The sequence below is a fragment of the Scardinius erythrophthalmus genome (assembly GCF_964197995.2).
Source record: "Scardinius erythrophthalmus genome assembly, chromosome: 1".
NCBI classification, from domain to species: domain Eukaryota; kingdom Metazoa; phylum Chordata; class Actinopteri; order Cypriniformes; family Leuciscidae; genus Scardinius; species Scardinius erythrophthalmus.
In genome coordinates, this window is record NC_138221.1 from 63,593,669 (window position 1) to 63,620,591 (window position 26,923).

Sequence of the window (26,923 nt, forward strand, 5' to 3'; positions counted from 1 at the left end):
AATATGAACGCAACGCGTTTAATTGAGACAGTGGTATTAAAAGACCAAACTCAGGAAACACCATAAAGCATACAGAAAAAAAAATTAGCACAGAATATGAACGCAACCCGTTTAATTGTACGTTTTCCTCGAACCCAAGAAAACACTTAATGAGGCTTAATGGACCAACAGTTATAAAATAAAAATATATAATAAAAACAATAAAAAAACACATAATTTGTTACTTTATTAATAAAACACAGGCAGCGAGTTTATTTGCACTGAACACACATTTGCTTATATATGCCAATTCCATTGCAATATGAAAATGCACCTAAATTATCTGATAAGAATGTAAAATGTATACCTTGAAATGCAATGTAAGTCGCTTTGGAAAAATGTAAATGTTTTAAATATTCACCCTATAGCCTAACTGTTGGACACACAAAAACAAACAAAACATAAATAAATTATATATATACACGTGTGTGTGTGTGTGTGTGTGTGTGTGTGTGTGTGTGTGTGTGTGTGTGTGTGTGTGTGTGTGTGTGTGTGTGTGTGTGTGTGTGTGTGTGTGTGTGTGTGTGTGTGTGTGTGTGTCTTTTACAGTCTATGGTATATATATACCAGATGGCATATATATATGGCATACGTCATATGTTTTACGTCATATTCTGTGCTCATCTGCTTTTCTGTAGTATGCATTAGCATTGTGTCTACTGAGTTTGATAATATCGTTTATTTATTTTAATATCAGTCTAATGCATTAAGCCATGTTAGTGTTTCAGTGCACGCGGGTTTCGTGACATCATCGAACTCCCATTTCATTGGCTAGGTACCAACCAATAAAACGGCTCCTTTGACCCCCCCCCCTCCTCCCGCCCCCCTTTCCCTCTGACCGCCTCTGAGTTTCAAGTGCACAAGTTAGTTTTGCACCTGATATATCGCGAAAAGAGTAGCAAAAGTCAAGGCGCGAAATTTGAAATTGCAGTGACAGATTTGAGAAGCTGCAAGTGCCTAATTGAGGAAGTACCGCGAATGTGAACGTAAGATTAAACGCAAAATATATATTACAAGTTTGTGTCTGTCGTTGTATTTCTGTGAATGGCATTTTACACATTTGTGTCTACTTGTCTGCAGCTTCAGATTCAGAATACAGGTTTGTGACTATTGTCTGCCAGTGCAAATTTCAACATTCAACTTCAGATTTTTATTTTACAGGTTTTCACATTGGAGCTGTGAGTGTAAATGTTCATGTACAAGTACGAATATTTATTGTACAAGTTCTCAAATTCACATTTACATGCTCTCGAGTTTTGCTACTGTTTTACCTTCATATTTTTACTCCGTTATATTTCATAAAAACGTATTGTTTGTTGTTGTTTCGAGCTGAAATTGGCACATGCCCCGACAAAAGTCATGTCCGATTCATGAACGAACTGATTCTATCTAATGCACCTGTGGAATTAGTTCACAAGTCACACTGAACAATTCATTTGTGAATCAGACTGATCTGATTGCAGCTGTCCTTGATTAAACAGCTGTGTGTTTGACTTGAAGCTGCGCAGACCGATCAGTGTATGACATCAAATTACCGCGAGAGCGATTCGGACACATATGGAGCGTCTGTTCTCTAATCATTCTCACAGTAATTTGATGTCATACACCGATCGGTCTGCGCAGCGCCACTTCAAGTCTGACAACAACTCACTGATTCAAATGAACCGGTCAAAATGAGGCAAGATCCAGTCGCCGGAACTTGAACATGTATGCGACTGATGGTGTGAAAATGCAGTTAGTAATGCTGAATTTTAGTATTTATTTTTGTAAATGAAAATCATATTTAGATCATGACTGTCAAATATGTGTGAAGTAAATATGCTGTGAAAGACTTAGCCATTTAATCCCATTGAAATGCTTAAATTTCCACATTCGTGTGTCACTGCGATTTCAAGTAAAATAACTCAAATTAATGCCCATACATCTTCCCTACTGATGTAGTAGTTTCAAATGATATAAAAGTAGTATTTCTGCATAGTTTTTTCTTAAGATGTTAACGCATTATACCCCATATGACATCTGTACGTTGCCTCATATTTAGCTACACAAATATAATTTTTCCTCATTTTTAAAAAGCTATTTGGTATATTATTTCACTTGTTTGCACACTTGAATTGTCAGTAACTTTAGTTGATATTTTAGTATATTTATGTTTAAAGCTTTGATGGTGTATAATACAATTTGGTAATACAAATTGTTCTTATTTGCAGATCAGTGCATATTAAATGTCTGCACTAATTGTTCTTATTAGTGCGGACTATTATTTAGTGTGACTAGTGCTGCCTAGAGTAAATATATAGTTCATTGATACTTATTTTAACGTCTCCAAAGCCAAGCCTCCTTCAAAACACATGAACACGTACAGCAGAGAGCAAACAAAAGCATCACAAGAGATGGTGTTAAATTATCTCATGTCTCAAAGCACATCACATTACAATAATAATGAACATAAACTACTTAACCCTCTGGGGTCCTTCGGGTCCAAATGGACCCGAAGCGTTTAAATAAAAAAAAATAAAAATTCATAGCTTCATCGGAATGGTCTGAAATTTGGTGACTTTGTTGGTACTTGGTATATGAATACCCAAAAAAATTGGGGACAGGATTTGAATAGTCTAAGTGGTTGTAAAAAAAATAGTCACACTCAGGACCTTCGGGTCCAAATGGACCCGCCATAGGAAATGAATGGGAAATTGGCAAAAATGTGACAATACAGAGTTTTTTTGTGCGTACAATCTACAAATCAGCCACGATCCAGAAAAAAAGCACACAACAGTGAAGGGGTGAACCTCTAAAATATCAAGAGTGCAAAACAGACACATCCACACACACACACACACAAACACACTTTTATACACATACACACTAATAAATTCAGATTACAAAAATATGTTTAGAATTTTTAAAAAATCACAGCTTCATCGGACTGTTACGAAACTATGTGACTTTTATGGTATTGGGTATGTGAACACACAAAAAATATTGAGGTCATGATCCAAGCATGCTAAGTGGTCCTCACACTTCTGCTCTTTGGTCAAAAATGACCCCCATAGAAAATGAATGGGAAATTGTCAAAAATATGAAAAAACTGTTTTTTTGTGCATACAATCTACAAATCAGCCAGGATGCAGAAAAAAAGGACTCAACAGTGAAGGGGTGAATCTCTAAAATATCAAGAGTGCAAAACAGACAAAATCTGTTCAGGCAAAATCACTAGAATTCGCAAGCCTTTCTATAGAGAGCTGTAAATCCACTAGTGGTAAAAATGTGCTATTGCGTGATAAAAATGCTCAGTGTGTCCACCAGTTGGCGCCCATCTCATTTCAAAAATTGCTTTCATGAGGCCTAGGCTTGACTCTAAAATGAAATACAGCTTTAATAAAAATAAAATAAAAATTATATAAATATAAAAAATTTCTATTATATTCAATGGGAAAAAATGGGTCATAATTATTGCATAAATATTAATTATAAATCATAAAATTATCTCAAAACACCAAAAAAGAAAAGAAAAAATATTATAAAAAACAAGTAAAAAAAAAAATATTACGATTTTTTTTTATATATATGAATACCGCCCTCCGGGTCCATTTGGACCCGAAGGTCCCAAGTGTGACTGTTAGACGAAGGACCCCAGAGGGTTAAACAGCTCTGACCTGTACACCTGACTGCTGCAGATTCATTTCGCCATTGATAGTGTCGAGATGGAAACGCATAAATTTGAGCCATGAACCGCTCCGAGTATAATGTCACGGGTTTCCATATTTTTAAAATTGTAGTGTTTATGGCATTAACTCAGCATAAGTTCATTGCTTTGGTTTTAAACTGCAGGCTTCATACACTTGCCGACTTTGTGAATAATTACAGAGAAAGACTGGGAATCATAAGCTGCGTTTCCACTGTCAGGCCAAGATTTCACCAACAAATGGAAGTTTTATCAGAAAACTAATCAGAAAGAAATCACTGGAAGCAGCGAGATCGCAAAACGAACATGATAAAAGCGACCGTTTGCTGGCATTTTTGTTGTTTACTAAAACCCAAGCATCCATGTTTTACCACAGGTTTATAATAAAAAGTGATACAATGATCATAGTGAATTAATTTGAGTCAAGTGTGAATAGTGAAAGAGGACACAAGCCCCGGAAGTGACAGTGGAAACACGACTGGCCCATACAGTGCATTATAACACTAGATGAAGCCTGCATTCATAATACATCACAAGGGTTTTCATTTGACCTTTTTTAATTATTTGTTTTCAGTGTCAGCAATGGTGCCGACACTCCCTGGGCACCATCTGGTGGTGATTTGCAAATTATTGCGATTATTTGTGTAATTTTACATACATTTGTATGTAATTTAAGAAAACAGAATAAAATACTGTATAAATAATACAGATTTTTTTCTGTATAAAAATGAGAATTACTGTAATTTGTCATTAATGGCACAATATTTAAAATAACAGCCGAGTTGTTTTTACAGATTACAATTTTTTTTACAGATATTGTTTGTAATTTTAAAGTTTTGACTGAAATTTAAAAGAAAAGAAAAAAAAGTTATTTTTGATAAAATTAGGATTTATTAATAGTGTTGTTTATCAAATATAAATGAGAAAGCATGTAATGTTCCATCAGTAATGCTCCAGTGTGCTCTGAAACAAAAGTTTAATTTCACATTGTGTTTGCTTATTTTACAGTCAACAATAACATGTCTCTTGGTTAAAGTGATGGGTTTAGCAGGGTTGATGAAAGATCCAGATTTAGTATCTCAAACAATTACAGTAAGATTAGGTGATAAACATTTTTTAATAGATGAAATGATTGGGATAATATGGGCTCATAATATAATGACCATGTCCTGTAAGAAAGGCCGTGTGGATTGGAAAATCTATTTTTCAATTTGTTTCCATGAAGACTATGAACAAGGATCAAATCATTTCACGACTGAGAACAGACACTACTTCATCTCTGTCTGAATTAAAGCAGAATGCAAGATTTAATGACCTGCAGTCTCTAATGAAAATAACTGTATTTTTACACTTACAGTGAATATATGCACTGCAAACATCAACGATAGCTTTGACTTGTCATTACTGTAAAGTGACCATGGTGTAAGTGGGATAATCCATGACTAGGTGTGCGATACACAATCTGAATGAACACACACAGACAGATTATTGATTGTGCTGTGATTTAGTTTCATGTCATGATGTGGTAAACCAGCAAACACAAAGAAGAGACGATATAAATATCTTGTTTATCTTTCATAAACAAACCAAAAACACAGGCAAAAAACAAAGGGTAATCAAGATCTAACCTTAAAGAAAACACAAGAAAAAGAAAAACAAGAACAAATTATTATTATTTTTTTTTACTGATTATTTTTAACAGGTTCATATTGTTTTATTTTTCATACTGATTCATTTCAAATGATTTATTTCTAATTCTTTTTTTAGTAAATATTGTCCATCCATTTATTCTTTAAACCACTTGTCCTTCAGTGCTGGCCAAAAGTATGAAACAATACGATTTTTTAAAATGCTTTTAAAAGTCTCTTCTGCTCACCAAGGCTGACTTTATTTGTTCAGCCGTACAGTAAAAACAGAAATATTATTTTAAAAAGACTGTTTTCTATTGTATTATATTTTAAAATGTAATTTATTCCTGTGATCAAAGCTGAATTTTCAGCATCATTACTCCAGTCTTCAGTGTCACATGATCCTTCAGAAATCTTTCTAATTCTCTCAGATAAACAATAACTTATTTCTTTATTCTGGATGCAGACACAGTGTTTCAGGAACTTACTTCACAGTCACTATTAAACAGTCCTACACTGTTACAGATTCTACTATATACTGTATTTACACCCATGTTTATCAGTTAAGGCACTGTCAAAGACTTTATACACAAAGACGGTTCACTCATATTACTATGAATGGGAGAAACTGCAACACACAGTATAGTGTAATAAGTCCCGCCTTCTAAATAAAAGAGCCAATGGCCAGTTGGTGAAGTGATCGCATCACTGCTGCTGTTAGAAGCTCTGGTTGCTATAGAAACAGTCAGTGTCCTGAACCAACCCGTTCTCATCAGTCTGCGTATAAATAACACGACTTTACACTTTCAAATTGCGTGCAATGAATACGCCAAAATCCAATTTTGCGTGCATATGATACGCCAATCCTTCCCATTAACTTCGGTGGAGAGCAGATGCGTCTAAATACCACGCATCACCTTCAACTGCAATGACGTCACCAACGAGGCTCAGTTCGCCTGCACCTGATGCGCGTATCGTAATCGTTACACCTTCAAACAGGTAAGTAAGGGCAGCAATCCTTTTTTTTGTAATGAGATCACGGTGTTAACTGTATTATTTTAATTATTTCAGTGTTTCTGTTACATGGGTCGCGTCAAAATGGCAGCGTAATGCGTTAAAATTAGTTGTTAGTGGAACCGTGGGCTGCTCCGTTAGCACAGCTGGTATCCTACCATTGACATTAGCCTAAGCTAACTTCTGCTGTATGCATGTTGCAGTTTGAAAGAAATAAAAAAGTGTTTTTAATCATGTTTTGACATGGCTGATGACAGCACTACAAATCAACAGAGTGAATTAGTGTTTGCTAAAGTTTTTAGCTAAAGTGGCATGGTTAGCCTAAGCCTACGGAACCCCCTAGGGGTCAATATTAATAATGTGGACTAATTAGTGCGCATGGAGGGGAGAGATGCTTTTTGCATTGCATAGGCCTATCGTTGTTCCGATTAATTCGGTTCGGGAGTAGAGATAAACTAAGAGTTTCGGGATTTTTTTTAATCGGGAGATTTTAACTAATTTGCGGGCATCAGGGAGTCAATATGCGGTAGACTCCCGGAACTTCCGGGAGACTTGGAATGTCTGCCATTGTGTCATTCCCACTATTTCACAATAGTTATTGGGTAACAGTACTGTCACACAACCTCATCTGTCCTCAAGAATATGGAAGTTCCATTACATAGAGAAGGTAGTAGTAAGCCAGTGCTTCCAAAGTATTACATCAATTTCTACATTGATGATGTAGTACTGTTGTAATGCTAATAATTACACATTTTTGCCAAAAATATACACATTAATATTACAAAAGTTATTTGTCATTACCATAAAATAAGTTACTTTGTGATATTACCCTATAGGCCTAATGTGTGTTGTGTAAAGTGCTACCCATACTAACTTTGATATCACACACTTACTTTACCTTGCATTTCAATATCATTAACATCAATTGGATTACTTAAGTTAATATGCAGTTTGTCTGATGTCACCCATCCCTAGGTCCAAAACAATTTATCCATGGTGGACAATAAAGAAAAATTTATGTCGTTGTTTATCTTTGTAGCGACATTGGAAAGGCATAGGATATGCTCACATCAGGCCCTCCCACAAAATTAAATATTTTGTTATGTTGCATGTCGATAATTATAATTTATTTTTGTTTTGTTTGTAGTGAAAATGCCAGGTGGATCAACTCTTCGACAGTGCACCCGTTGCATGGAAAAGATAAATTGTGCCAATAGAAGATGCACCAAGGTAAATAATGTACAATAGGCTATTGAACTGTCTAACTGCTAACCCCCATTTTCATGCATTAAATCAACACCAAGGAACTTTTCCTCTGCGGTCGCCCTACAGGTTGGAAGCAGAATTGTCCATTTCCGCTGTCGTAAATAATTTAGCCTACCGCATCCTACTGTCGCACGCGCACGCTCGCTCAAGTACGCTCCACCTATCGGCAATTGTAGCGCTTGCCGTAAAGCAAGTCATATTTGTAGTTTTCTTATGTCTCATTAGAACTACAGAAACGTGACCCGATCTGGCAATCTTACATAGCTAATATACCAGATAAAGGACCGCAAAGCGGTGGCATAAGTGCCTTTCACCCTGTCATGACTTGAACCACTGAAATGATTTTGGAAACATTATTTGAAGGTAAACAATCCTACTTGGTTTTGCTTTAAAGCCAGAGTCATTAAGTCCAAATTAAAATAAAGTATATTTATTTCTAATATCTCAGTATTTGTTGCCCATGCAATAGAGTGACAATAAAACAGGAGTTTGCAGTGGAGACATTAAGTTCATCATAAAAAAGAAAGAAAGAAAGAGTTTTGTTACCATACAAATTTGCATCACAGTAGGTATTTTTCAAAATGTTACATTTCCCACCTGATGGAAAGGTACCCGGCCCGCTGTTATTGCATTTTTGACTATTGGTTCCTTTAAATGACATCCTCTTACAAGGCTATATATTTGACATTGAATCTGTCTATTACAGACAGTACTTTATATTGCAGTGAATCTCCACTGTGGTCACTCAGTTCTTTTAGATCATCCATATTTTAAGAAAATGGCAACATCTACACTAGCGCATACCACAATGACAACTTAAAGGGATAGTTCACCCAAAACTTGTCATTGTTTACTCACCCTCAAAGTTGTTCCAAACCTGGATGAGTTTCTTTATTCTGCTGAACACAACTGAAGATATTTTAAAGAATGCTGGTATCCAGACAGTTGAAGCACCCATTGACTTCCATTGTAGGAAAAAAAAAATACAATGGAAGTCAATGGGTGCTTCAACTGTTTGATTACCAGCATTCTTTAAAATATCTTCAGTTGTGTTCAGCAGAAGAAAAACTCATCCAGGTTTGGAACAACTTGAGGGTGAGTAAACAATGACAAAATTGTCATTTTTGGGTGAACTATCCCTTTAAGTTATAATGTCTGTGGCCCGATAATGGACATTTGTATTTTCCATTAAAATATGGATACATATCTAACTAGGTTTTAGCATTATGCCTTTTAATATTATTAAAATGTGCCAGTGCATTGACTCAGCTGCATATTTAGTCTGTCTGTTCAATGAATTGCATAAACTTGGTATCCAAGTTATTATTTAGGCCCTTGTAAATAGAGGGCTAGAAAATCAGTAATGCTTGATCAACTGGACCCCAGTTTTTTTTTATTCCCGTGAGTCATACCGCTCTCACTTGTCTCTCTCCCTTACTCAGTGTGGGAAGCTGCTGGACATGAAGTCCAGGCAGACGGCCCGTATGAAAGGGTTCCGGACCAGAGCAAATGAATGGGCTCAAAAAGTCAAAAAGTCCCGCAATCAGGCAAAGATTTTTGACAACAGTGCCCTGCTGGTAATAAAAATTTTGTCTTTCTCTTTTGGTCAGGCATTTCAGGTTCCTGTCAACATTACAGAAATATAGAATTGTATTTACATTGTGCAAGGAAGCAGCAACTATGGTAATGTCATGCAGTTATGTTGTCATGATGTCATCAACCCAACTGCATTGAGATAATAATAATTATATTTCAGATAATAATTAGCTAGTCCATATATAAATATTAAAACAATACACAGAATTTAGACATTAGCCTACAACTTGTATTCATTCAGCCCCAGTATCCAAGGCCACTTTACATTAAGAGGTTTTTCTTTTGGTTCACTGCACTGTAAAAATGAAAATATTGGTTAAAGATCGTTAAAAAGGAAATGGTCAATGACTGGCAGAAGCGTTTGCCAAACAAAAACTGTAAAATTAAGGTAAAATATCTTAATTCATAAGTGTTTTACAAAAAACAGTTATTTTACAGGTAGTTCCAAGTTGATTATTGTGAAACATTCTCTATAAAATGGAAATCTCTTGCAGTTAACAATTAGCTAGCAACAGCACACACGAATGAGCTGATATAACTATCATTCCATCAGCAACTACTGGACAAATCAGTTATTTCCTGTAAAATTTGGGGGTTTTTTTACAGTGTGGTCATGCAGTAGAGTAGGTTAAGTCACTTGCTGATGCAGGGGCAGTACAGAATCTTTTAGAATGAAAGTTTGATTTCTTACAGGAAAAGATACATTTGCATATGCCTCAGTTACTCCAGAAAGGACATTCACCCTTATAAAAACTAGGGGTGTAACAATATATATCGTGTCACAATATATTGCAATACAAAAATGCAACAATATGTATCATGGACTGATAGTGACAATATGTATTGTGTATAGTTAGTGTTAGTCAGAACTTCATGAAACTACTATATAATGTTGAATATAATGTATAGTGATGCAATGGGGGAATATGTGTAGGTCTTGATAATGCCAAATGTCTGATGTTACCAGTAAAATGTGGCCAAAATTTAAAATATATCTAGTCAGTAACAGAGTGCAAGCATATTCGTCCAAAATGATTCTGTTTTCAGCTTCAGAATCATGAATATTTTTTGTCCCGTGCATCAGCACCAAGTCCAAACCTATTCATTTACACCCACAATGTAACATTAAATTTAGCATTTTAATCAACAGCACTTTTTTTGTTAACCTTGTACATGTCTTGAAGTATCACAATAGTATCGTATCGTGATATGTATTGATTCGTAACATGAGGGTATCGTTACACCCCTAATAAAAACCCATAATAACTTTTTTAAAGACAGCTTGTATGTGTATAATAATAACGTCTTTCTTGCCTTTGTAACCCTGTCTTAGAAATCTCTGTGTGTTTGCTTATTATTTTTCTATGTTAAGGTGGAGAAACTGAAGGCCCTAGGGTACTTTCCCCTCCTGCTGTGGGGAAAGTACAGACCACAAAACAAAAAGTGGATGGCCCAGCTCCAGTTCCCCTTTGAGCTGCCAGTGGTAGCGCATGCAGTCTTGGAGAAGATATTGTGCCTATTTGAAGGTTTGTTAGAAGGTAGGTCACATCACAACATCAGTACATTCATGACTCTCTAAGATTTATCCTGTATTGTGTACCTATCCAGTTGGATTGGTTTTAAATGTCAGTACAGAGAATTTTTCACACAATCTAGATTGCTGGTTCTGGGTAATTTTGTTCTACTTATCTTTTGTCTTAAACTTTTTATATTTCTTTGGTTACTCACATTTTGAACCACATACTGCATCTTAAATGTCTTGTTTTGTTTTATTTTTTTATCACAGCATGTGATCTTGAAAGAGAGGAGGTGGGGCAGCAAGAGAGCACAGGAGAAGAAGATGAGTCAGAAAAAGAAATAGATGATGAAGACCAGAGAGGACATGGGGGGCAACATGAAATAGGAGAGACTGAGAGGAGGGACATGCAGGAGATGGAGATAGAGGCACAGGAAGACAGAGTAGAGAGTGAGAGAGTGAAGAGAGGAGAGATAGAGGTACAGGAAGAGAGAGTAGAGAGTGAGAGAGGAGAGATAGAGGTACAGGAAGACCAAGTGGAGAGACAAGAGATGGAGGGACAGGAAGACTTCGAAGAGCTGAGACTGATGGAGACAGACCAGCAGAGAGAACAGGCAGAGGAAATGGGGAAAAAAGAGATTGAGGCGAAGAAGAAAATAGTAGCAGCAAACAGGTAAGTGTCAATACAGAATAGAAGAGGCAGAGCATTAAGGGCAATCTTGACTATGTAGAATATGAGATACAGAATGGTAAAGAATGTGTCCATGTACAAAAAGTAGCAGCACACCACACTAGACTCAGAAGTCAGATGGTATTTCATAAGTTGCTCTTTTTCTACTTTTTCTTATAACATGGAGTTATTTGTATGGCAGCAGTTTGGCATCCGGTGTGCCATAATGCAATGTCCAATGGTGAAGTCATCAGAGAAAGTGTCAACAGATTGTCCTGCATTGTTGTGTACTCGCAAGTATTCACCTGGTATTCAAGGCAGACACCACACACCTCTATTGCAGTTTACACATGTTTTTTGTTTCTCTGTACAGGAAGTCAGCTGTCAAAATTTCAGCTAAAAGGAAAAGTAAAAGAAGCCAAAACAATGACCATGGTAGGAAAATGCTAAGTATTTTTAATTCAAAATTAATTAAATAATAAGTCCTAAACTCTTAACTAATCCTAATCTAAAAGCTTTTTGGCCCACAATATAATATCTTCTTATTGCTAGTTTAGTACATTACAGGTCTGATAACTATTACCGTAATATTAGTTGAAAATGTCTTTTACTTGCTTAATTGACTCATTTTACATTGGAGTTTTCGGGGCTTCGGAATAATCCAGGGAAATTATGATGTGCATGTGCATTTACTTCTGGTCTATTATTTCAAAGAGAAATGCATACAATACCCTTTCTGTGGGTTTATATGGTTACATAGCAATGGTTTGTACTTACTTAATTTGTTCATTTTTCTTTATAGCTTGCCAGTATCACAGCACATTGGACATTTTCCCAGTGCAATATGTGTCCAAATCACGTGAAAAAAAGGTGAGCAGCTATACGGAGAACATTCTGTACGACTGTAGGTGCATAAATTAATACTATACTACACCAGGAGAATAGTGATGAAATTGTTGCCTTTTGTCAGAAAAGTCTAAATAACATGTAAACTAAGTAGTTAACATGTTAAATCATTTGCTGTTAGAGCGTTCTAAATATTAAACCAAAACTTTGATGTATTGGTATTTATATGGCAATTGATTTTTAGAGGCTGGGAGGAAAAATTAAATGAAATATTTCATTATGAAATAAAAGTATGACTTAGGTTTGTCTTTTACCCTCTTCCCAAGGGCTGTAAAGAAGTCTTGGTCCATTGGCTCCCGTGTCCTTCATGGTAACATCAGCTTTCTTGTTTACTTGTTGACTTGTGAGTTGTCCTTAAAGGGACAGTTAACCTAATTAAGAAGCCTGTCTGATTTACCATGAATTGAGAGTTATTTAAGTTTATGTAATAAGCGCCTGGACCACTGTTACATTTCTTTTTGGAAAGTCAGACGGGCTGCTTAATTCGGATGAACTAAGACCTCTCCACATGTGGCATCTGTTTTTGCCTACAGAGAGATTAAGCTACACAACTACAACATACATGTACAGTTTAAAATGTCATTACAAAGTGACAATAATATAATTTGGGTATAAATATACATTCTCTTCTGCTTTCTCCACCCCATTCTGTCTGGGAAATTTGTAAAGCCTATCATGGTTTATAAACCATGTCAGAGGCTATCCTTATATTTAACCTATTTCAGAAATTGAATGCATAATTTCTTTACGTTTTATTTTGCCATTTTTTCAGCCAAAAGGCCTGGCCCCCATCTTGGGAACCACAGGAGAACATCAGAATGACTGTGTCATAAAGGAAGGTCTACTAAAAATACTGTTGTCACATTGATGGTGCAAAGAAACAAATGTTCTGAAACAAATGTTGTGTCCATTAAACTGGGCCATGTGGACAACAATAAAGTTGTATTGCATAGAATTAATTACATAAATGTTGTAAATTAAGTAGTATTTGTTTATAAATCTGTTTCATTATTTGTTCATTAGGGCTGGGTGTTGGGAAGGACCTCATCGCATCCAATATTTCCATCATCCAAAAGGCCAATCGTTTTATTGTGCAGTTTGCCTTTTTCACAACCTTTCACCCAGAAAATCTAGTTTGCATTGTCTGGCATTTCCTATGAGCATTTCACAATAAAAGTTCTGTTGCGAGTTTTGTTGTTGTTTGTCCCTCTCTGAAAACATGGAATTGACATTGTTACTGGAGTACTTGAGGGGGTGTATAAATATCTTTCATTTTGTCCTATAACAAAGTTTAATTTTCACCTTTTTCTGGCCGCATATTTCAAGCTAGTTAATAAAGCACAAGCACACCTGCATGTACAATAGTAACCCCAAAAATGTTTAAATACCAAAATAATAGAACATTACACACAAATTGGTATCCCCCTTTATTCATATTGAGCAAAACATATGAAATAACACTTATTTTTAACATTTACTGTCTTTTAACATGGAGGCAAACCATGCTGGGAACTAGAAGTCTTTTGGAACCACTGATTGTAACTCATTCCGTGAATGGGTGTATATATGTGTGTATAATACACATTCACATTTATGGGAACAGATATGTGCAATGTACACAATAGATAAAGCTCATAGACTGTAAAAAAAAAAAAAATAGATAAAACTGCGAAAATTACATGTAATGATATTTTTGTTTGCATTTATAAATATTTAATATGTATCAATATATATATATATAGCCATACATGGTCAATGCATATTGCAGTGTATTGACAAATATAACGTTAAGCACTAACGTTAGTTTCGCATATGTAACGTTATATGAAATATAAGTTATATTAATATATTATAATATTTTGCAGTATATTCCAATATATTTTTGTTCCGTAAGGGTAACCTTTTTAATCCTTGTAGTACTCAAGGTATATAGCCAGCTTTGGTGTTAAGAATAACCTTACAGTTGCATTTTGTTTTCATAATCTTCGCTCAGTGAATGCATTATCTTATGCTCTGGTTGTATCTTTAGTTCGTTGCTATGGTAGTAGCTTGCATTACGTACTTCCGCCCGGAAGTATTTTCTTCACAGACACCCGCTTTTTTAATGATATCTTCAACATTTCTCCACAGAAAAACAAATTGATAACTCAAAAATACGTTATGTTCATTTTAAGGCTATCGCTTTTAATAAGTTCTCCTTGGAAAAAAACTTTTTTTCTTCAGTTTTTGGCAGCATAAGGTTACGGAAGTGCAATTATGTTGTGGGCGGAGTTTCCGCGTTCCTGTTTTGGCTAAAATATCTGAAATAAACCAACATATCTACTTTTTGTTAACATAGATCATCTAGATGCAGTGTAATTACTAGTTTGACTGTAGTAGGTATTTAATATATTCAGCAGATATATCTTTTTACAACCCTAATTTACAACCCTACTTTGCAGACCAGAAGAACTACAACTGTAGTGCCTATTTGTATCAAGCTGCATGGTGTGGATATAAGGGAATTGTAGTTTTTCTTTCAATTGGAGGTTGTAAACAGTGAGTTGGGAGTACAGTGGGGGGTTTAGTGGGATGGTAAACACATCTATGTAATGAGATTTTAAATATCTAATTGTTAAATAGGGTCAAATTAATTAACCCATATTTTATCCATATTTGGTTAACTGCCCCCATATTTTGGTTAACTGCCCCCTATACTCATGTCAAGAGCTCTCTATAACAGTTGGTCCCATATCTGTAGCCCCTTTTGTTGCTGAATTATAAGCCTTTAAACATGCACCGAGGTGACGTTTCAAAGGTCTGTGTTTCAAAGCAGGAGCCATGTAGAATCTTCATACTAACATATGTTACTCTCCAGGTCACGGCCTTTCCAACGATGTATTTGGTTCAGCTATACAACAAAGTTTTCATTTTCTCTTTTCACGGACACAAGCCATCTCAGGTCTAGTTTCAGGGAGCACGTAGACTCAATATAGCTTTTTGTTTGTTTCTGACTGTGTAAACAGATTTACCACACACACACACACACACACACACACACACACACACACACACACACAAGCATGCACGCACACACACACACACACACACACACACACACACACGTTTGTATCTATATTTGTGAGGACATTCATTGACACAATGCAATCTCTAGATCCTTACCCTAACCTTACCCATCACAACTAAGTGTCTGACCTGAACCCTGACCCTAAACCTGCCCAAATAAAATCCTCATTATAACCTGATCCCTAAAACCAGCTCTTGACCCTCAAACTTTGCTCACAAAGATAGTTGTAAAAGTACACGCACACACGGCTTATATGAATATCTATTTATGCTAATGCTGCTATGATGGTTAAAAAAAAACGCACACTAAAAGACCATGGTCTATGATGGGTAGTCATCTCTGCTTGTACTTGTAAAAATATTATTGGTATTTAAAAACAAGAGTTCATTACACATACTGTTGGCCCTGTTGTATCCTCTGCATTTATTTCTGTTTAAAGATCTTTTAAAGATCTTTTTGATCTCTACAGAAAAGGGCAAATAGTTTTTTATTTACATTTTCTCCCTTCCAACACCTATCACAGTGAGAAACTGCAAACCCCATTTCCAGAAAAGTTAGGATATTTGTGCATCAGTGCTCATGGCATGGGTGAGAAGGTACCACTGACACAGGGGCATATATTGGGATTTTATATGCCCCTTCTGGCATGCTTTAGCTCTTCCAAACCACCTGAATGTTCCTACATGGTCTGGATTATATAATGTAGTAGCCTCAATATCTCTGTTTATAAAGTTTCCTACATATCTCTGAAGATGACACTGTTATGAACAGTCTCCACATCTTATATGTTGCTTGCTCCTTACCATGGGATGAGTTGATAATCAGATGAATATGGTCATGACATTTACTTTGCATGGCCTCAGATCACTGAGTTTCTTAAAATGATATTCCAAGTTGGGCTGTTGCTAAAAGGTAAATTGCATAACTGATTATATTGCCATGTTGTTTGTATTCAAAGCAATCTGACCCAACCCTGCTAACCGATCATATGTATAACATGTGGTTAATTATATGGTTGATATATATATATATTTAGACAATAACTACAATGGTTTTACATAGTCAATATTGAAGTATATTACACTGCCATTAACTATCAGTGTAAAGTATGTAGACCTAAGTTTCATATATCTATCTTAATATGTGACCTGGTGTGACTGTGACCTCTAATGTTCAAAATGTTGGCAGTTTAGGTTGAATCTGAAAGCTCCCAGCTCTCTCTTTTTGTAAGGGTTGATGTGTGATGAGCCAAAGTCAACTCAATAGTCTGATGACAAATCAAATTTGTATTTCTGTTTCCGTACATACAGTATATATACAGGTATCAGCAAATATTTACAGACATTATCAGTTCACACACACACACACACACACACACACACACACACACACACACACACACACACACACACACACACACACACACACACTCTGAGAGCATATGTAGCAAAATACGGATAACTGCAGAAACAAACAACTGATGAGTCACTGTCACTTTCAATCTAACTCACTTACAAAAACAGGATCTTTTGTCAAGACTTTAGAAACCTTTTCAAGTCATCAAAGTACAAGTCAAAGCAAAAGGGATTACAACTGTGACTTGAGTCCTAAGTCAAGTGACTTGAGTCCCCAGCTCATCATCATCATCATCATCATCATCATCATCATCATCAGAGCTGAGGTCACGTTGCCAGTCCATTTCCTCCATTTCCCCTTCATCTTCTTCCACCAGCCTAGGAGTTGGTTCGAGAATGCCTCTGTATGTGCATGCTACAGTCTGCTGCTTGAGTCTAAGGTTATACAGTCTTCTCTTAAGTAGACTGATGAGGCCCTTGGATGCCTCCTCTGTGAATCCATTGGGATAGCCTAAAAGTTCACACATGAAGAGTAATGGAATTACCATCACACTAAACATTTTATCAGAGAGAGCTTATGTTAGAACAAATGTTAAATACAAAGTCAAATTGGAAAATAATAATTGGATAAAATAATCTTTGAAGTCCATGTATCCTTAGTTCTTGAGCCAATACACTTACTTCCTGTTTTTATGCAATCTGAAATGGTGGCTATCAGTGTCTGGACCTTTGCAATCGAGTCCTTAAGGTACTGACAGTGCTGCATCATCTCCTTCACAAGGATCTGCTTCTCTTCTGTCAGTCGTGAGACCAGCATTAGTTGGTCAAAAAGCTTCTTCTTGGTGAGAATGTCTATACCGTCTGAAGGAATGAAAAGATTATACATTAATAAACTAATTTGATGATGATACATTTAAATAAACACAAAGTTAAATATTAATACAAAACCTGTGTTCTGTTCCTGCCAAGGCCAGATCATGCTCTCTGCAGCTTTGTTGGAGAGTTTATGCACAACTGATTGTGTGTCCACAGGATCACCATCAGGTTGTTTGTTGTATCTCTGGATCTCATCTAGCAAGCGCTTCTTTTCTTGGGCAATCTTCTGAGTAATCTTCTGACGCCTTTTGTTGCGATCTGTAATAAGAGCAAAAAACAATGGTATTACAAAAGAGCTGCCATGACATTTAATGAACAGAAACAATATAACTTGCATCTACATCACTTACATTTACTAATACATACCATTCTGTCTATAAAGGTAGTGTTTCTTCTGACAAATGCTCACAAAGAGTGTGTCGATGGAGATCTGCAAACCACGAGCATCAACAGAACTGGCTGCTGCATTTCCTAAATTCAAGTTAAGAAGAAAGAGAAAAGTTTCAAACATTTAAGTTTGACAGTGTGCAACAAACACACTTTAGGACAATGTTTAATTTGGACAGAAATGTCTATCTCGTATGTTTTTCTCATACCGTACTGGACACTGACTGCATGTTTCAGCAAGAATTAGGGACCAAGCAACATAGGCCAAGAGGCATAGGCATCTAATCTGTGTGATATCTTTATTATCATCACTTTTCAAGAGTGTGTTTATGAGAGTCCATTGTCCACAGTCTTTCTTTATGAAAGTCATTGATGGGGGATTATGTCCCCTATCCATTCCACACATCGAATTTGGTGACCCCATGACCTTTATTGTAGCTCCACCAATAGGCCAAACTTTCAAAGATGAAAAAAACCCTGATATCCTCTGAACTGACAGAAGTAACACGTGGTGCTCTTGCGGATTAAGAAAAAAAGTCAAATCCTTAGGTTCATAGCTTCTCATTGGAAACAGAAACTAGATCTGTAGAAAACTGAGATACTTGCACCAATAATGAGAACCAACAAGTGTCTTTTGAAAATATCAGAATTACAAGTGGAGCATGCATGAATGCTGCAAACATGGAGCCTTAAGGCTGATTTATACTTCTGTGTCGGACCTACGCTGGAGCCACTACACTACAGACTACGCGTCGGTTTTCATATATACTTCTGCGTCGTTGTCCGTGTTGACGCACAAGTACACTTGCAGAGGGAGCATGTGAAACCAGAGGGAGCGGTCCTAGCAGACCAATCACAGCGCTTGCGTTCGCGTAGAGTTGACGTGTTGTTACATTTTTGTAGAGTTGCACGTCAGGGTACGCACACTACACACAGCCTACGACGTTGCTACGGCGGGAGTTCGACGCAGAAGTATAAATTGGGCTTTACTGGCACATTTTGCTTGGTCTGTCATTTCCTACCTCAAATAATATTGTTCCATTTTGGTCTGATTTGCATGAACATGCACCAATCATTCTGTTTTCATTGCTAAGATGTTTACTTTCTTTAAGTCAAAATACTAATTGAAGACTTATGACTTGCAAATAGTGCCCATCCCCACATCATAATTGAACATTAAGCTACAGCTACATGCATTACAACTAAATTACTCCAACACTGTTCATGTATAAAACAACATTGCCCTTACCGCTACTGGCCCACTGCTTGACATCAACAACCCACTGCTTTAGCATGTCATCACTGCAATGCAACTGGTCCTGCATCTTCTTCAGGCTCTCTGTTGCATCTAATGTGTTTTCTGCTGTCTACAAAACAGCAACACACAACACACTGTCATTTCATAAAATACCAAAAAGTATGTTCCTGCCTGATTTAATATGACATATTCGACTACATATACATAGCTGAAGTGATGCATTTTGGGTGGACTTTAAGTTCAAATTTAACGGTTTAAAATAGTCCATCCTTTTTCAATACACGAACATACCTTTTTGAATCTGGAAGACAAGGCAATGTGGAGGCCGTCCTCTTTACGTTGATTCCACCCAATAGCATGGACAGTAAGCATATCAGTTCTTACTGTAAAGAACAATAGAAAAATCACAATAAATTGTAAAATGTTAATGTGTACATTTGCAGGGGAGCAGGGGGCAAAGAAGCTTACAAACCTGACTTGGACATGTACTTTGTCGTCAGGGCACATCGGGAGAGAAAACTATTCACTTGCTCTACTTCTTCGCCAAGAGTGGTTCCAGCACCTTCCTGGTTCCTTGCATTCCACATAATCTACAGGAAGCAGTGGACTTGTTAAACAGGGTGGACAACAGGGTGATCAATATTGATGCAAATCCCAAGGTCACCAGCTGTACAGGAAAGCACATAGGGGCTCATGTACAAATCAAAACACACTCCTGGGATGTTGTTTGGGTCACAACATCATTCATTGTGGTACTTTACGTTAATTGTTGGATACATCACTCTGAAATGTAAAAGTAGTTAAAAGCATCACCTCGCATTTTGTATTGTGGGCTTTGGCATGCATCACGGACAAGCAATGTTTCATTTTCTTAAGAGGTTGAAGATGAGTCAGGGCCTCTGACACCTTCTCAAGGTATGGCACATAACGGCAGGTCACATGCATGGCCAAAAATGCAGCAGCCTGGAACTCTTTTTGGAGAAACATTGGATATGCAAAGATTTCTCCTCTATACATATTCAGACCTTTTGGAAAAATGAAATGATGAAGAATAGGCTTCAGATGTTTCATCTACAAATATTTTTCATTGCAATTTATCAAGACCAATACCAACCTTTGAGGAGGAATCCATGCCTGCATACAGCAATTTCCACACCTTCTTCATCCAACTTGTTGGCCTGCTTTGATGTCTCTCTTGCTGCTGTCCAGTGGGAGTCCCCACACATCGCTCTTCCTGCCGTCTACCAAAGTAAAAAGTTAAATAGCAGGGCTGCACACTCACACACACCAACAATTACAGTCTGATTAGATTTTGTCTTTGATTGCCTGACCCATCTTCCATCTGCAACACCCTGGAGTATAACAAACCAATTGAAATTATTTGCCATTTAGCATGCAGGAGGATAATTGCAATAGACTCTAACTTTGTCAGAAATTGTGTCAGATATACTGTATGTGCGGCAACCAATACTATAGATATACTGTGCCCTCTGGATTAGAATCTAGTTGTATTTTTTCATCCAGCTCTGCAACTTCACTCTTTGTGAAAGTCCGATTTCATCGCTAACATCAGCAACCTACCATTGCCATCTCAACACCTGATCAAAGATTCCCTCATCTGAACACCTAATAAGACTACAGTGTTTCCAACTTTACTTCCAATTAGTTATAAAATAAGCCAGAGATACCCGCTGCTCAGCCTGATTGAAAACTTACACTCTTGACAGCCCCCCGGACTTCCTCAACAAAACTGGACACCTCAGAGTCTTGGGATAAAAACACTCCATCAAAGAACCCTGGCTCTTCACTCCTACAACAAAATGTATTCTGGATAACCACTGTAGTAAGAAGTTTTACATAATAATAATAAATTATAATAATTGTATTTATATGACACTTTTTTTAGAAACAAGGTTACAAAGTCTAACATGGACATTATATTCAACAGCTACAGTATCAACAGCTTAATTTTAAATAAAATGAGAACTATATTATTATTATAATGTTAATAGCAAGTACATACATTAACTACATTGGCTGTTTTTAATATGTACACAAAACTCACTGGTTTGCTTTCTGGAACCTGTAGAGTTTTCTGTTGCCATCCACTGAAACAGCCACCATTTCAGGACTACAGGCTGGACAGACAAATGGCTCCTTTTCCAGAAGTTGGTCCTCTTCAGAGTTGCAGTACACAAATTGCAGAAAGCTCCTCTGAAAAGCATCTGCATTCACTTTGCCAGTCTGAAAAACAATTTATAGAACAACTTTAAATGACAATGAACTATAAGGTCACCCCATTTATGTTTTGTCAATGTACCTTTTCAAACCCAAAAAAAGGATGCAATTGGCAATGCTGTCTAATATGGTCTTCAGTTCAGTTAATTTCAGTAACCTGAAATATTACAGCCACTTGTGGAACTTGACTTCATATGTGGGTATATTTGAATTTGCGCCCTGTTTGGACTCGAACACCCTTTTTGCCATACTGTCTAGCCTTACAGCTACTTATAATAACTTATAACCTCGTTATAATAACGAATGCATTTGTCTTTCAGCTTCAAATTTTCACTCACTCTTCCAAACCGCTTTGTTCTCTGGTCCAACATTGCTGTGAAGGCTTTCACTGACATTCCTGGAGCTGTTGTCTTCATAGCTTCAAAGGAATGGAACAGATCTTGGTGGAAAAGTGTCTGTGCTTGCATGGTAGCGGGCCAGTAACCACTCCTTACAAAGTCACTGACTTCTGGAGCCCATTGCTTATTGCAATGTTTGCATGTTAGCACCGGAACGTGAAGATTATAACGGCCTGAGAGCACATGAAAGACAAATAACTAACAAGGAACTAAAGTAATGTTAGATAAACAATATTTTTTTACCCAATCCTACCATTTATGGAAACCAGTATGATGGATCTACCAACAGAGATTGCAACATCTCCAGTGTCACAGGAGCATATATTTTGAGGAAAGGCTGCTGGCAGCAAACAATCTGAAAGAGCAAAGGACAATCAGGATGACATTAAAGAATGTTTGGATTGTTAGCAAGTACTTGGAAAACATAATGAATTATGTTGTGTGTTGATGAAAAACTGCAAATCAACTGAAAGAGAGACACCAACCTTGTTCACAGATGATGTACTTATCATCATGGAGTTTCACAAACTCTGTTGGGGGAATGTATTTATAAAAGCCATACATGGTGGTCTGCCTACTGTGCAGAGTGTGGCGTTTATGTACCAGTTGATCACAGTCTGCACAAAACCACTCTGAGGGCAAACATTCCATGCAACGGATGATGGCTTCTGTCACGTGACAGTGGTTGCACTTTATCTGGACAATGTTCTCAGCTGACAACAAGTTATGAATGTTTTGTGGCCTCGCCTGTTGCCAGCATCGTTGGACCCCTTTCTGTCTTTGACACCAACTGGACAAAGATGGCTGCTGAGCAAAATCTTGCCCATCAATGCTCTCTGAATCCCGTAGAAGGTCCTCAAGCCTCTGCATATTAAAATCTTCAGAGAGAGAAAGAGAAAAATAAAAACAGTCCAGTGATAGCAGAGAAGGCAGAGGGTGAAAGGATCGTTTGAAATGAGCAATCAAATCCATGACCCTTAAGATTCTGTGTAGGTGCTGGCTGTCCGTAGTGTTGCCCACTTAATTGTGAAACTAAACAACAACCATGTGATTTTTCTGAGAAACAGTGATGCTATTGTCTAAAGTGTTCCTATTTCTGTCATGTTGACAGGGCTTGATGAACCAAATTGTGGTAACTCTAATATTTGAGGCATGTTAGGGGACTGTGGAAAAAGCATTTAGAAAAGGAACATCGTTAGATGAGTTACTAAACATAGCAAAAGATCATGTATAACGAGGCTTCCTTTTTACGTAACTCCTTGTTTTCATTTGAAGCATAACATATTATGAAAAGTGTTTTTTAAAGTAGTTTTTCTACTTACCAGGATCTTGGTAGCTAGTACATGAAGCTGTGATGGTGGAACTAGCACATGCAGAAGTACCGGTACCAACTGTTTGAAAGTAAAAATAATATAAACCCCATTAGAATTCTTATTAGAGTACAATTCTTTCAAACTCTTTGCCAGATGTACAAAAATAAAAGCTGAAACCTTTGGCAAACTTGCAACATGGAAACTATCAAACCTATGTACTATCTATGTACTACTATCAAACCATAATTTACATTATGAATGTGCGAGCATACAGAATATTGAGTAACAACAGCATTATCAAACCAGCACCTACTCTAAATCACACATCATCACTCTCCATTTGAAGTATTTGACATAAATTAGATAAGATGTACACTAACCAGCAGATGAAGCTTTTTTCCTCCGCTTGCTGGTGGTCACACGCTGCCCATCACAGTCCCTCTTCCACCAGGTCACTTTAGATTGTCCTGTGACTTCAGCCTTCTGAGTTTGTAACTCTGTGTTACGTTTCTTTATGCACATGTAATGAAAAGTAGATGGGTGAATTTGAAACATAGGCATTAACTAACTGGAGTTAATTAATTACACATTTGTGTATAACAAGTATGAAACTTGCCTGTATCTCTTCAACAAATGCATCCCCGAGCTGAAGAACAGCTTCTAGTTTGTTCTTATTTCCTCTTGACATTGTACTTAAACCAAAAATAAAGGTGTCAGTTAGATCTGAGATCTGCCTGCAACTCAAACTTGCTGACTATTATAATTGAATGGAAAGTTTGGACCACATCAGTGATATGAGGGTAAAGGTTAAAAAGTTTAATTTTCCGGTAGAGGATAGTGGTGTCTGACTATTTGCAGGAGAATGCAGATTTTCATTTCAACCTGGTTGTAACTATAATGATATTTCTGTATTCAATTGTTTATTTTACCAAGGCCACACTCACAGACAAAGGGTCTAGTCTAAATCTTGCTTAATTTTCCTTTACATTTAATCATGTGATGCTTTTATCTAATGCCACTTACAAATGAAGAGAGCAATAGAAGTAGGGCTGTGAAATGATTAATCACATCCAAAATAAAAGTTTGTGTTCACATAATATATGTGTGTAGTGTGCAGAATTATTTTGTATATATAAATACACACACATGCATGTAAATATTTAAGAAAAAAATATTTATATATAAAATATTTATTTATAATACAAATATATATATATATATATATATATATATATATATATATATATATATGCAAATATTTCTTAAATATATACATGCATGTGTGTGTATTTATATATATACAAAATAATTATGGACAGTGATTAATCATTTCACAGCCCTAAATAGAAGCAACCAAACCAACAATGTGCAATTTAGGTAAAATGCACTTTATATGATGACATTAGAAATCAAATATCTTGGGGAGAGGAGTCTAATCCAACCCTACAGAATCATGCATCTGCAAAGCAACTAGTAATGTCTGCGCGTGCCTGAATTATTCCATGCGCACTAATTAGTCCACATTATTAATATTGACCCCTAGGGGGTTCCGTAGGCTTAGGCTAACCATGCCACTTTAGCTAAAAACTTTAGCAAACACTAATTCACTCTGTTGATTTGTAGTGCTGTCATCAGCCATGTCAAAACATGATTAAAAACACTTTTTTATTTCTTTCAAACTGCAACATGCATACAGCAGAAGTTAGCTTAGGCTAATGTCAATGGTAGGATACCAGCTGTGCTAACGGAGCAGCCCACGGTTCCACTAACAACTAATTTTAACGCATTACGCTGCCATTTTGACGCGACCCATGTAACAGAAACACTGAAATAATTAAAATAATACAGTTAACACCGTGATCTCATTACAAAAAAAAGGATTGCTGCCCTTACTTACCTGTTTGAAGGTGTAACGATTACGATACGCGCATCAGGTGCAGGCGAACTGAGCCTCGTTGGTGACGTCATTGCAGTTGAAGGTGATGCGTGGTATTTAGACGCATCTGCTCTCCACCGAAGTTAATGGGAAGGATTGGCGTATCATATGCACGCAAAATTGGATTTTGGCGTATTCATTGCACGCAATTTGAAAGTGTAAAGTCGTGTTATTTATACGCAGACTGATGAGAACGGGTTGAAATTTGGACGCAATAAATACTACAAGAAGTAAATTCTAAGATGACATTGATGCATTTGTCGTGTGTACTAAAGTCTGTCACTCATCATTAGAGCATTACAACGCATTACAATTCTGACAAGAGTGTCTGATGTGTTTGTGTTCAGCGATTAAGATATAAAGCTTACAAAATGTTTATCATGAACTAGCACTAAAACTTAAATGTAAGGCCAGAAACCGCTACTTACATTCCCAGTCGTGTTTCCCCGATCGGAACTAATTTTTTCTCCTGCTCTGTTAAAAAGCTCCGGAACTTTATAAATGTCTTTTTCTACTGCAAAACCTTTTTCTGCTGATCATGATTTTAACATTTAAAAATGCCAAAACAATATCTGTCACTTGACATGAGTCAAATAATGTTGAGTGAATATTTGTATTATTTTACATTAAACATTGTAAGAGCATTATATGTCACCGGTCTTTTGGAGAACTGTAGAAAGCACAGTCAGGTTTATATAATACATTTACATTTTTTAATGGCAATATTCCATGTAAATTTCCCAGTAAAATGTATTTCGACTCAATTCGATTGTCAATGAAGCAAAAAACAGTTAAAACTTTGAAAATGTACAAATGTTATAATGTCTTTATGTAGATCTACATTAGTGTGCAGTGTAGTGTACAATAATAGTGTGCAACTCTGACTTACATTTGTTGTATTTTCTTGTATACTGTAGTATTTGTAACATACTTTTCTTTTTTGTTAAATAAAAAACAAAAAAACAAAACACTGTGTTTACGCCCGTTCCTTCGAAACGACAACACTTGATGATGACAAACCCAGCTGTTTACAAGCTGAAATCTCATAATCATGGTAATTTCAACATGGCGTGAACAAAGTTAATTTAATTTGAAAGCTCTGTCATCACTAGATCTGATTTTAGAGCATGAAGAATTATTAATAAAACACACATTTATAAATGAAAGCATTTTATTTCAGTTGGAAGGGAATGAGTAGAAATCGGTGTGGACAGCTTCTGGTGGTTTGGTTTGGCGTGAGACATGATCCCGACCCCGATCACTGATATTAGCAGTTCCTGGGTTAGAGATCAGTGAGTTTTAGGGGCCGGTTCATTCGTTTCTCAGAGGAATCAGACGCTGGATGAGGGATAAGAGTGGAAAGCACCATTACACCTGCTAATGATAATGTTTCACACTGAGAAGGAAGAGAAATATGACACTCTTTCATCACAGGCCAACAAATGCTCAACTCTTCCTCATCATCATCATCACGTACGAGACGCCACAGGCACTGAAGCCGCTCACTACAGTCACAGACACACACACACACACACACACACACACACACGGCTACGGTTGAATATTCAGTTTGTGGTAGAGAAGCACTCTTGCTGGTCCCAGGCTGCAGTGCATTATGGGAATGAAGCACTCATTCTGTGAAGAACGGATGGTCCAAAGCGTTCAGCGCAGAGATTCGCTTCAGCGGGTCGAACGTCAGCATTTCCTGAGGAGGTCAAAGGTCACAAGATCATCTGAGCTGTTAAAAACACTCAAACGTTCAGATCAGAGCCGCT

At 36.8% G+C, this 26,923-nt stretch overlaps 2 protein-coding genes across 7 annotated transcripts in view; one reads left to right on the forward strand and one right to left on the reverse strand.

Moving 5' to 3' along the window:
* LOC308698359 (protein NLRC3-like) overlaps positions 1-26,923 on the forward strand; it is a 111,742-nt gene that overhangs the window by 43,995 nt on the left and 40,824 nt on the right. The window contains exons 8-16 of one of the 6 annotated variants that reach the window (XR_014031054.1): positions 7,514-7,596; positions 9,075-9,209; positions 10,601-10,766; positions 11,015-11,417; positions 11,788-11,849; positions 12,217-12,284; positions 12,587-12,630; positions 13,093-13,159; positions 13,344-13,507. The exons of 1 other annotated variant lie outside the window; for it this stretch is intronic. Coding sequence is in view for 1 of the 5 variants with exons in the window: in XM_081378365.1 (XP_081234491.1) it covers positions 7,514-7,583 (70 nt within the window). In the remaining 4 variants the exon portion in view is untranslated. Of the gene's footprint in view, positions 1-7,513; positions 7,597-9,074; positions 10,406-10,600; positions 10,767-11,014; positions 11,418-11,787; positions 11,850-12,216; positions 12,285-12,586; positions 12,631-13,092; positions 13,512-26,923 lie in introns of those variants that run through there. 4 more of the 6 variants (XR_014031051.1, XR_014031052.1, XR_014031053.1 and 1 more) reach the window with 4 other exon arrangements.
* On the reverse strand, positions 17,595-23,900 carry LOC308687189 (uncharacterized protein; the record flags this gene model as incomplete). Its single annotated transcript, XM_081359534.1, has 15 exons — positions 17,595-17,603; positions 17,686-17,876; positions 17,985-18,089; positions 19,255-19,372; positions 19,555-19,646; positions 19,736-19,853; positions 20,170-20,288; positions 20,378-20,504; positions 20,980-21,073; positions 21,329-21,507; positions 21,840-22,072; positions 22,153-22,254; positions 22,385-22,777; positions 23,593-23,722; positions 23,829-23,900. 15 exons carry the CDS (start codon positions 23,898-23,900, stop codon positions 17,595-17,597), a joined length of 2,082 nt encoding a protein of 693 aa, XP_081215660.1.